This window comes from Mixophyes fleayi, chromosome 2 (genome assembly GCF_038048845.1).
Source record: "Mixophyes fleayi isolate aMixFle1 chromosome 2, aMixFle1.hap1, whole genome shotgun sequence".
Lineage (NCBI taxonomy): Eukaryota > Metazoa > Chordata > Amphibia > Anura > Limnodynastidae > Mixophyes > Mixophyes fleayi.
The window spans coordinates 74,921,684-74,935,048 of record NC_134403.1 but is presented as its reverse complement, the minus strand read 5'-3'; the positions used below and the strand labels follow the sequence as shown (position 1 = coordinate 74,935,048).

Sequence of the window (13,365 nt, the reverse complement as noted above, 5' to 3'; positions counted from 1 at the left end):
TAATGTGGTATTAGGTTCAATCTTTCTCCTAAAATACGGCACAGTTTACTTATTATGTCATAAATTACTTGTGGTTGTAAGAGGACATTAGGACTTCTTTGTTACGTGTCCTTTTGTGTGTGTTTGAGTGAGTGTATTACAGTAGTACACCTAGAAGTACACTTTTCTGCAAAATGGCAACTGGAAGGTGAAATGTGTCCCATTAAAATTATAGTACAAGTCCCAATCTCCACCATCTAAGACATAAAAAAAAAATGTACTTTTTTTTGCGGGGAGAAATGGGCTTGGTACCTTCTCACAAAGTAGGGAGCTCTCGCCTAAATGCACATTCTGCATACCTTTAGCTCATTTAATAATTGTATTTCACAGAACCAAATCTAATTTTTGCATGTGTGGGTATAAAAATAGGTGCAGTCATGTGCCTAATCCACATTTCACGAACAATGCTCCTAATCCACACAATTTCTCCCATTGGACAGACATTTTAGCCTGCAAGTATGTGTAAAAATAGCATTTGGCATCACAAAATAGCATTCTGATTTGCACTTTGCACAGTCATAAATGAGCCTTCTTTTACAGAGATCTTGTAGCCACCTGTTAACCAGGCAATGCTCCCATAAATGCACCCACTCCACATTTTAAATCTTATTTAGATCTCTCACCCTGCAAAAGGAAATCTTGTGTGCCCAGGCCTCATTTAGCTATGAAAGCCCCACTCCTCCAATCAGAAGGTGAAAAATGTTGCCCTTCCCAGAGACAATCCATGCGCTTCCTATACAAATGGACATATCTGCACCAAAACAGGTGCATGATGTCACAAAATGTCATGGCCTGAGGGGACCCATTTTTGCATGTAAATGACCTTTACTGTCTGGTTCACTCTTCAATTATACTTGTAGGAATAATTAGCAATGGATTTCTTCACCATAGTTTTCTCTATTTATCACATCTATGACAAGAGCAAGCTGAATACCATAATAAAATGAAGAAACTTACGCCATACTAATAACGCTGAAATCTAACCAATTCCATGGATCCCGCAAAAATGTAAAACCGTCTATACAAAAACCTCTTGCAATGATTTTCACAAGCGATTCAAACGTATAAATTCCAGTAAAGGTATACCTGTGAAAAGCAAACCACAAACATGAACGATCAGCAATGCAAAATAGAAAACTACATTACTATAAAGACTAGTCTTAATGATAATTTTTTAAAAAGGCATTTTTTGCCAATCAGCCGTGTTTGGAGTTAATTTGCAAAAAGGAGATATCAGAAAGAACACTGTCTACAATGTACCTTTTTTTTATATAAATAGAGCACATCATTAAAAAAAGGTCATCATATTTGAATGCTAGATTGGAATATTACTTATTTGAAATCAATACAACAGATGGGCACTGAGAGATCATTTGTTCAAAAGTTTAAAGAGCATCTGTCACCATGAGAATTGTAATACCAGTAAGACCTAAGATACGAAAACTATAGCTGTTTATTTAAGGTTTGCTTTTTTCTTTAATATTCTTCTGCAAAATAGATTCTCCCCATTCAACAGCACCCGGGTAGGCTAACCAGGTCTAGTTATCACCTGGGTCTTTCGTGTCTGGGATAATGTATATTAAGGCATACCTTTAGTAGTTCACATTTACAGATTGTTCTTTACCGCCACAGTATAAAAGCAATTGCATAAGAAAATAAATGTTGGCTAAAATAGAGTTTGATAAAAAGATTTAAAAAAAAAAAAGGACCAGTGCTACAGAAAATTCACACAATTTAAATTCATGGTGATAGGTCCTCTTAACGCAAAACTAATAATTTCATAACCTGAAATTGACCACGGCCTCTGCAATATATAAAGCAATACCAGGCAACTGTCCCAACATAGCAGAGTGTGTGACTCTAAAGAAAAATCAATGCCCCATAATAATATTCTCAAAATCAACTGTGGTCAGAGGATGGTCACTGTGTGCGCTCATTTCCATCTGCACTAACAGGCCCCACTGATGCTGGAAGTGATCCAGCTGTTTCCCACAATTATGATGGTTTCCCCTCAAGCTAGTCTGATGACATATTACTACTTTAATATATCAAATTGTCATTCCCTTTGTTTAGACAATAACTTACATGCAGAATGTCTTCTAGATTAATAAATGAATATAATGACTGTACTTACTCCACTTGTTTAGACCAGTCTGGGGGATTACTAAAAGTCATGAATACGCAGTTGGTCAAAATAGTGCACATAATGATCATGCTAAATACTGTATGCGGTTGTCAAGGAAACACACCATTTATTAGGGAGGAAAAACAAAATGTTAAACATGACTTGATTACCTTATCTCTTTATCATATTCAGTAAGTCTTACTGAAAAGTGATTTTAACAGTACCACAGAGATTAAAATTCCAAGTCTGTATTTTATATTTTTTTCAGACAGCAATTAAATCCATCAGATTAACATTTACTTTTTTGTTACCCCAAAATGTTATTATTGGACAGTTTTGTTTATTATAAAGGGTGTGGCCTCCTTGGAAAAGGGGTGTGGCTTGAACAGATTGGGAACATGGAATAATTTTCCAATCTGTACTGCTGTGGGGTATTTTATTAGATTAGACATTTTGATTCCACCTAAAACCCACTACATTGGATAGCCACACCCTTATGCCTAGAATTCTGCAGGGAGTAACAAAAGATGTATTATGTTTTATTTATTTATTTTTATTCAGATTAGGCACTCTTGGACTAAAAAATAAGGGTGCAATAGGGTAACCACTGAAGATGGGTCTCACTGTAATAATCTCAATCCTCCTATTGTAGTGCAATGTTCGTTCAGTGCAGTTTGGAGATAACTGTGTGGATGATGCACTGTCAATCATGCCATTTGTTTAGTCTAAATGTGGAGTTTGAACTACCTATTTTTTTCCAGCAAAATAATGGAGCCGTGGATGTTGCATATAGGTGTATGTGTATAAAGGGTGAATAATTTGTAACTTAAGACATTTACTCATTAGGGATCCTTGGGGAAAAAGCATAAAATATTTCTGACTTCATTTTCATTTTTTCCATTAACAGTGCTGCCCCCTTGCCACAACCAAAACTCCTTCTGGGCCACATTTACAGGCGTGCTGGGCCGCATGCGGCCCGCGGGTTGGACAACCCTGCTCTAGATCGTAATCTCGCACAGGTATGATCCTTTCTACGTTCTGTCTCATATATGCATTTTACACCTGTTTTATGTAATATTTGTTTTTGTTTTTTTTATTTGTTATAGAGCCTGTTCAGCACTGCAGAGTCTAGGGACACCTTCCAAATAAATGAAGATGATGGATACTGCAAGTCTACTGGCACAGGTAAGCAGGTCCAGAAGTGTTCTAACCTTTGCCAGAATCATTATATAATGGCATACAAAACAGTTCTACAGATAAGAATATTCAGTTCTCAATGAGCTGAAACAATGGGATTTCAAACCTCAAACCAAATAATCAAAATAAAATATTTAAACTAATAAAATGTTTTGAATTTTGAAATGTCAAATGAATAGGTTAGAACTTCCCAACAATACTTGTGAAATGAATGCATTTTGTTTTATACACCAAAATCCCAATAGACCAGAGGATGAAGATTACAGCAATATTAACCAAATGAATAATACATAATGAAAGCAGGGCCGTTGTGTTACATTAATAGCGGTATCATACTAATTTGCAATTTATATTTGTGTATTTAACTTTCCACCAGGCCTTTTTTTATTTGGAGATTCACATTATATATTTATGTGAGCTACAGAGGCATCAAGAAGGTGCCCCATCCTTGTAAGGGATCATCCACCTTCAGATGATGTTAATAAATTGGTTTGTATATGCCTACCTGCAATTTTACTTTATATTTCCATTTTACTTTAATTTTTACTACTGAAGTTACGTTCCAAAAAAGAGTCCTATATGAAATTGTTTATCTGTGTGTGAGAGAGAGTGTAAAAGAGAGCAAGTGTGAGAGAGTGAGATATAGCATATGGACAAAAGTATTTGGCCACACATGTTAATTATTGCATTGAGGTGTTTCAATCAGACCCGTTGCCAGAGGTGTATAAAATCAAGCACCTAGCGATGCAGTCTCCATTTGCAAACATTTGTGATACAAAATGGGTCGCTCTGAAGAGCTCAGTGACTTCAAAGGTGGTACTGTGATAGGATGCTATCTTTGCATTAAGACAGTTCGAGAAATTTCAACCCTAATGGATATTCCACAGTCAACTGTAAGTGATATTATTAGAAAGTGGAAGCGTTTACGAACAACAGCAACTCAGCCATAAAGCGGAAGACCACGTAAAACTACAGAGCAGGGTCAATTACTGCTAAGGCGCATGGTGCGTTAAAGTCGCCACGCTCTGCTGATTCAATAGCTGAATAGTTCCGAACTTCCACTGGCACTAATGTAAGCACAAAAACTGTGCGGCAGGAGCTTAATGGATTGAGTTTCCATGGCTGAGCAACTGCATGCTTGCATCACCAAGACCAATGCCAAGCGTCAGATGGAGTGGTTGTAAAGCACACTGACACTGGACTGTGAAGCAGTAGAAACGTGTTCTGTGGAGTGATGAATTTGATGGATAATGGTATGGGGCTGTTTTTCAGGGTGTGGGCTAGGCCCCTTATCTCTAGTGAAGGGCAATCTTAATGTTTTAGCATACCAAGTCATTATGGACAAAGCTATGCTTCCAACTTTGTGGCAACAGTTTTGGGAAGGCCCTGTTCTATTCCAGCATGACAGTGCCCCAGTGCACAAAGCAAGGACTACAAAGACATGGTTTGAGTAGTTTTGTGTGGAAGAACTTGACTGGCCCGCACAGAGCCCTGACCTCAACCCCATTGAACACCTTTGGGATAAACTGGAACGAAGATTGCAAGCCAAGCCTTCTTGTCCCACATCAGTGCCTGACCTCATAAATGCTCTACAGAATGAATGGGCATAAATTCTGACAAAAACACTCCAACTTCTTGAGGAAAGCTTCCTAGAAGAGTGGAAGCTCTTATCGCTGCAAAAGGGGGACCAACTGCGTATTAAAGTATATGTATTTGAATACAATACCATTACAGTCCCTGTTGGTGTAATGGTCAGCATCCAAATACTTTTGTCCATACAGTGTACAATAGTAAGTGCTATTTCTATTAATTTGTATACTTAATGCAATTGTCAATATCCATTCTTATTATTTGGACTTTAAATTTAAGTTAAAAAAAAACAGCATACAGTCATAAGTACTTGAATGTCTATCTAAACCATACCATAAAGGACATGCTGATATGCACCTGCTCAGCTCCAAAGTGTCTCTGGAAATTATTTTAGAATGTTGGCCACTATGAAAATTCACTTTTTGGAATGTGACTACTTCTGAGTCAACATCTAATCACCTCCACAGCTGCTAAGCACCAACAAGGAGTTTTCACAAAACAAGGTGTCTATTGTTTTCACCTCAATGATTAGTTATTGACCTACCAGCAGTAGGGCTCATGAGAATGAGAGTCATATACATGAGTCAGTTCTGTGTTCTGTTAACGTGTATGGCAAGGAATGCAGGGCTGTGGCAGTTTTGACCTTCTTTTCAGGTAGTAATGGATTGCTAGTGGATTGTAAATTGGCTAAAACAGTCATATTTTCCTAACCACGTACGTTAAGAGAATGCAGGATTGGCGAACATACTTGGCGTTCATCTGTATGAGCCCATAGAGCACAGTCTGCTTCCCTGATTTCACCAGCAATGTGCAGTCATAATAAACCACAATAATGTCAGGAGCTGTTAGCACTCTGTGGCTGAATCAGAAAAAGACAGCAACATTCTACAGTGGTGAAAAAAAATAGCAGTTGTGAATCATTTCTATATATTTCTATATTGTGTGCATGCTTCAACTCCTTCAAATATTTAGATTCTTGAACCAGCATAATAACATACAATAAATTACAGATAAATTAAAAAGGATATGAATGTATCAAAATTTTAATAGCTATTTTCCTTAATGGGTTAAAAGGACTTAAAATATACAAGGCAGGCGTGGCACTAAATCTGAAGATTGTTTTTCCTCTGTTTAGTACTATAAAGGTCTGCAGGGAGAAAAAAAAGAAAGATATAAGTTAGGATATTGCAAAACAAGATGATAAAAAAAACGCAATACATTAGTCTATATTCTTCATTTACCATTACACAGTAAATTAGTTTAGCCTCTATAAATGTAAGACATTCTAAACATAAACAAACAAGCAAACAGTACACAATTAAAATGTATTGATTACATTAAACATTAAAACATTACATAAAATATCTAAGTGCCATTGGAGATGAAACTGACTTTTAGGCGTCAAAATTATTTTATTCAATAATTTCTCAAACTAACAATGTATTGGCCTATTGTTCTACCATTCCCCCCTTTGGTCAAAGAGGTTAGCATTTTAACTCAAAAATAGGTATCTTCTATGTAGACAGATACATTCTGCCTTGCTGGTTGTGTTGGGTCTGTGATGTTGGTGCATTTGTAGTGGCATTGAGCACTGCACAGAGCTAGAAATTTTGAAATAAAGTGAACTGAAGATATCTAAAATCTCAGGATGGCTATAGCAGATGCGGTGCACGAGAAAATTGCTATATAACTAAAGCACTTTCTTATTGTAATATATGCTTTTTTCCCAGTGCTTTACTTAATTTTTAAAAAATTATTTTTTATTTTCGTTGTAAAGTGGAATTGGAAGCCCAGGTCAGTTCACGTATATAGGCTCCCACACTGGCCTGTCGACATAAGATCAGCCTTACTGCTGGCAGACAGTATCATGGGGAAGTTCTACTCTAGCGAACTTTTATGGCTATATTGAGGCAAGAGAAGCGTTTCAACCATTGCAATAAGCAGCAATAGAAAATCTTTGATATTACCTTGTTTTGGTAAATACGGGCCCATATCGGAATAGCTAATTAGACTTTCTGTAGTAATCATATAAGAAATAAACTATTTCTTACTGTTCAGTTATTGAGAATACTTGCAGTATGGATTATTTCTGAATGCAGTAAAAATGGCAGCACATCTGTAAAGCAGTTCCTTCCTGTATTGCGACATCATACACTTAATTTTGCACTCCTGCTCCTTTTTCACAGAGAAGTACAGACATTACTGCTGCAAGATGGAATGGATTGCGGGAGGAAAAGATGTTGCTCATTGTAATGGGCAAAACTGTCCGAAAATGTTAACACAGAATGAGGTACATATGCAGAAATGCATCTGCTTTTATACAAAAATTTGAAAATGCAACTTTATTTTGCAAGGCAAGGTATTCTTATGGCATATTAATAGGCACAGTCATTTATGGTAAATAAAAAAAAACAGTGTTCTTCAATTATCGTGCGTTATAAAATAACAAAAAATAGCATCAAACAAGCAGTAATTTAGAAGAAACAAAAAAAAAAATACAAACTAGTTTAAGAGTTGTACAAATAAAATAGTAGACAGCACTTTTATTTGAGATAAAGTTCTTGATTTTGCAGTCAAACAAGTATGAAAATATGGAATTGAGTAATACACCTATATATCATGTCAGCAAGATCTGCTTATATATAATTGAATCGGCAGGATAAACGAGAGCATTTAGTTTGGAAATGAGAAATATAATTATATCAAGCACACTCTTTATTCAACTAACCATTAACACCAAGTATATGCTGTAAACATGTAATTAAAATGTATTCTAATTCAATGTACCCTCTTTATAACACCACACTATCTATAATACTAGTTTTGACCTGTGCAATGTAGTTGGATGTAGGGAATTCGTTGCATTTAGAGGCACATTGTATGCAGACTCCCCGTCTGCATATAATTAAACTATTCTATAAGTAACGGTGTAGAAGGATAACAAACACTAAATCAGTTGTTTGTTTTAATTATCTAAACCAGTGAATGGGAACAGGTGGCCTGATAACTGTCTGTGGCCCATGGAGCTTTCATCTGTGGCCCCAGCTCCATCCTCGTTTATGACCCATCTATCGATTTTTCTGCTTTGTACCCCGTCTGTCCAGGCTCTTATTCTGCTTTGTTCCCCGTCTGTCCAGGCTCTTATTCGGCTTTGTACCCTGTCTGTCCAGGCTCTTATTCGGCTTTGTACCCCGTCTGTCCAGGCTCTTATTCGGCTTTGTACCCCGTCTGTGCATTCTCTTATTCTGCTTTGTACCCCGTCTGTGCAGGCTCTTATTCTGCTTTGTACCCCATCTGTCCAGGCTCTTATTCTGCTTTGTACCCCGTCTGTTCAGGCTCTTATTCTGCTTTGTACCCTGTCTGTCCAGGCTCTTATTCTGCTTTGTACCCTGTCTGTCCAGGCTCTTATTCTGCTTTGTACCCCATCTGTCCAGGCTCTTATTCTGCTTTGTACCCTGTCTGTCCAGGCTCTTATTCTGTGGGTGAAGCTCATAAATAGCAGAGAATATGACTGAACTTCATCTTACTTTTTACCCAGAACAGCTGTCTGTCACATCATGTGACCTCCTCAGCACAACACAGAGAGGTCATATAGAACCAGTAGCACTTTTGTGATCAGATGAGGATGAACATGCAGCTTGCACCATGTGATCTCTTTCCTTTCTCCATAGGAAAGAGCTGCTTGATTCCTGCTTAACTCATTAAAGCACAGTAAAGAGTTTTTTGGTAGGGTGCTACAAGTCATTACATTAGTAGTAGATGGTCACTGGTACTCCCTGTGGGGGGTCATTTGGTGGGTTGCTGTTGGAGTGTGAGGGACATGGAGAATTCGAGGGGTGAGTGGGGTGCTCAGGGAAAGTAGGACAATCTGAAAGGGGTTTTGAAGTGGAATATTATAAACATATCATAAGGTGTCTGCCTAAATATATTGTTTAACTTATTATGGAGATTAAGTGTAATGTGCAAACATTTTGAAGGTTAGAGGGCCACTCTAAAAAATTACAGTAAAAATCAGATTGGTTGCAATGAGGAGTAACTCAAAAGTTTGTGGAACAGCTTTTAATTCTCTATCCTTGTAATCTGTTCATATTTATATTGTGGCCTCCTTGGTGGCAGCAGTTGCTGCTACAACTTTCAATTTCATGTCACCACCTTCCACAGTCTTTCCTCATTCCAACCATACCACACCACCAGAAGTTGCACAAAGCATGTTAGTCACCAACAGCAGCTTTAATATTGGTGGCTAATTATGTTTCTGCCTTAGTAGAGTAGACACACACACACTTTCACCAACAGCTACAATTGTCACTCCACTACCCCAATATATCAAGTGTTCTGCACAGCTCTCAATTGTAATCTCATTTGGGAAGAGCCATCTTCACGTTACATTCCATGACATTCTATGTAATTTGAGTAATGATCCCCTTAATGTACAGCACTGCATAATATGTCGACACTTTATGTGAACATTCTAAAGCTTTGATTGGCTACAAGTTGGTCTAGTCCTGCGAATGTTTTAAAGCTATGATTTACTGTGAGTGGATTCTAGTTCAGTTGGAGACATCTCAACATGTGTCCAACACAGCATCAGTAGGATATGCACCAAATTTTTGTAAAGCATAGAACAGATAAATGGAATTACCACAAGAAAAAGTTTTTAACATTTGTTTTGATAGTGAAAGATATATTGCAGCAATCTTCCTTTACCTGTACAAATGAAAGCAGCAAAAATGTCATGGTAAAAATTGCCTACAATTCATATTCTATAGTATTCTGTAACGAAAAAGAACTATCAGCTTCTGAGGTCAATCTGCAATCATCTATTTAAAAGCGGTTAGTTAGTGCTGGCAATTGTCATCATCATCAGTACATGTACTTGAACCAGACTTCAGCACCCACAAGTGCTATGGATACTGACAGGTGTATCTGCATCTCCGCTCAGGATGTCTCAGTTGCAATTAAGCGACTATGCGAATACTGCATTTGTTGTCAGGATTGTGTATATGATAGAACTACTTACTGGCATTGGCGCAACTGAACAAGGAGGCGCACCCCTGGTTTTCACCAGGGACCCCCGCAAGGAGGTTTGGTCTGGCTGCAAGAGGTGTGCAGGTCGTGGTCCTCCTGAACAGTTACTCTAGTGGTGAGAGTAGTCAAGAAAATCTGGGTCAAGTCAGTCAGGAAATACGGTCCAACTGGAGTAACAACAGCAACAGGATACCGGATACTCTGGCACCCTAATGGTGTCAGAGTCAGGTTAAAATAGAAGCACCTGGGGGCCAATAGGCTGGCGATCCGTGACATCACTGACCGCCGTCAGAGTGCCGGGCATAGCGTCCCATTGCCTAGCAATAGGACACACTACTGCGCATTCGCCCGACGGCGCCCTAGACGGCCGTGGGATCTGTGTCCCTTTTGCCTTGCAAAAGGGCATCCCCGGCCAGAAATGACAGGCTGCCGTCCTCTCTTTATGGGAGAGATGCAGGTATGGTGACACTCGTACTGTGTTTATCTTCCCCTTCCCTCCCCCATTTCACACATCCAGCCATAAGAAGTTGCAAGTGTAAGAATCTGCATTTGGACATAGACATAAGCTTTTATGTGAGCATGTGCAGTACCAAATTGCACATTTTACGCTATACAGACTTACACCCCAACTCAGCATCAGCCCTTAGACTCTGATGTCACTGAATAAACACAACAGCCATTCGCACTCAAGTGAACACATATTATATACAATACCGAAGAAATAGATTTATCACAAAGCGTTTTAGCCAGACATAAAATAACTATAGCATTCCTTTCTGAAATTCTTCCAAACTGCACACTGTGCATCTGTTTCCTGTAAGGCTTAAAGGAAAAGTCAGCAAGGCAGAAAGCAAAATCAATAACGTTTTTGCTGACATGATAACACGTGCAGAGGAAAGAGACTTCAGCACGTCCCTAATGCACACATCTCATATGCATTGCCTTAAAAACTCAACTGGACTGCAAGCTTTCCTGCAAGAAAGGCTCCCAATGGATTTGCAACCGAAATGATTCTTATCCCATGTTGTCTTTGGATGAAGGGACGTATTACTCATGTTAAAATGAAACCATCTGCTTCATTACTTCCTTTAAATCAGTAATATTCCATATAAAATATTAGGCTGCCACTTTCACTAATCAACATAAAAGGATAGATATGGAAAATGTCAATATATTTGTGAATGAAAAAGTGCAAACAGGTAATTTTTCAGGTTCAATTGTTTTTCAAAATGGGCATAGATATGGCATTGTTTTATGGTTTTTTTGGGGGGTGGGGGCTGGGGTATTTTGTTACACAATGCCGATTTAAAGGACCACTAAACCCTAAGAATGAAACTTTCAGATATGAACAATGATAGTAAAATAAAAAACTATTCAGTGATTCCCTGATATGCAACTTCAGCTGTTAAAAAATGTATTACACAAAGATGATGATTCTCCCACATATTTAGGTCAATCCTAATGGGATCTCACACAGGTCAAAAAGATGAGACAACAGTGATTTGAGCAGGTGTGATATCTCAGGCCCTGCTCCCGAGTATGAATTTACCAATCCACACAGTGCAGGTCGGTGAGCCTGTGCATTACTGTCTGCATGTTTAGTTAGAGAAGGACTTCCCTTCGAACATTGCACCCTGCTGCAGGAGAGTGACGTGCCTATTTATTAATGTTGCAGCGGCAGGTTCTGATAATGTGTCTTCATTTCACGAGCTTCAGTCATAGCATGTGCACAGGATGATTAGTTAGGGGAGGAGAGTCCAGCCTCTCTGGTGGTGCTTGAGCTATTGGTCAAATCTACTAACACAGTCCTTATTTAGGATTATGGGCACTGTGGTATTCTTTATTAGTAACACATGCGATATCTCCAATTTATTGCATTACTCAGTTGTTAATAGTACCCTAAAAGAGAGAATAATTTACATATCTAGTTAAGTCTAAATCCTTCAGTTACTTCATGTATATTATTCAGCTCAGCAATGCACAGCCTTTGATCTATAAAATTGTCAAACATTGGTTTTACATGCTCTGTAACTATTATATGCAATGATCAGCATAATTGTGAGTAGTATTTGGATAATTAAAACAGTCTAGGTGATCCAAACCTCCTTCAGTAGACTGGGCCATATAATATGAAGTTTTCTCAGACCAAAAAATCACCATGCTTCCATCTGGGTGGCAAATGTAACAAAAAGGTTATAGATGTCTTTTCCCACAGAACCTGTTAATGAAGATGTGTCCTGAGTCTTAATTTTAGGAAGATCAGCATCCTCCCTCAGTCCTCAGTTAAATATTGGCAAACACTAATGAGAGCCAATTAAAAATGGCAATTTAATTAAAGGCAAAACCTTGTCGAAAATCATCAATTTGACAAATCCGCGGTTTAATACATTTACCCCCAGGAGTCAAAAGATGACGATCACATTCATCACTGTTGTGTGAATGTTCATGAAAGGCACATCTTACCTACAAGTTATGAGAGTGAATTACTGAATACACAATTAATGTCTATGTTGAAAGATCAATACTGTATTTTTTTTTTTTTTTTTTGGAGTTTTCAATGAATAAATCTAAGCCAAATCATTTATTTGCTGCCTTCTTTGTTCTAAAATTTTCACAGAAACATCTGGATCTTACTGATAAACTCTTTACCTTAGCAAAAGTTTTGAAGGCAACTAAGACTCATACAAAATAATGAACCTGGGCGACCTAATAGACAGGTCTCCCTCATCAACATTGATTTGAATTATTAAGAATTTTACAATAGCTACACAACTAAATAGTTATTGATATATGTAAAGAGCTCAAGTTGGTTTTGTTCCCAGATGGTCAAGTCTCTGACCATACAAGACAATATATCTTATTTGCCTTGAATAATTCAATTGGGATGGACAAGATCCTCAAAAAGCACCAGTCATTAGATTAAATAAAGCATTGGACACCTTTTCTTAGATAAACCTTCATACACTTTACGTCTAGGATTTCAAAATATCATTTTTAAACTTTTAAAACCTTATATTGCACTCCTTCTGTTACGCTACCTTAAGAGAATACTATTGGAGCATTTCGAGGTGCAGAGAGGCACCTGACAAAGTTATCCTGTTTATACCTGCGGTAGAACCCTTGTCCACACTTTTCAAAGCAAATACAGACTTAAGAGGTAGGTTTCAAATAGAAAATATTACACACCTTCCCTTGAAGGCAGACATACATGCTTTCTTTTATATTTCTGCCTACCAGAATAGCCATAGCAAACACTTAGTGTATCTCAACAGAAGACAGACATAGGGTGCAACTAGAAATTTGGAGGCACCATAGCAAAATTTTGAAGGGGCTTTTAAGGTTTCTATGGAGGGACACCCTACCTGCTCTTCCCCTTACCTGATCGA

The 13,365-nt window shown here is 37.9% G+C and overlaps 1 protein-coding gene across 1 annotated transcript in view; it reads right to left on the bottom strand.

The window, feature by feature from the left end:
- SCN8A (sodium voltage-gated channel alpha subunit 8) overlaps positions 1-13,365 on the bottom strand; it is a 178,055-nt gene that overhangs the window by 100,183 nt on the left and 64,507 nt on the right. The window contains exons 3-5 of the mRNA XM_075199295.1: positions 5,980-6,098; positions 2,174-2,263; positions 997-1,125 (exon numbers count right to left, since the gene is read on the bottom strand). Of these exons, the coding sequence (XP_075055396.1) occupies positions 997-1,125; positions 2,174-2,263; positions 5,980-6,098 (338 nt within the window). The remainder of the gene's footprint in view (positions 1-996; positions 1,126-2,173; positions 2,264-5,979; positions 6,099-13,365) is intronic.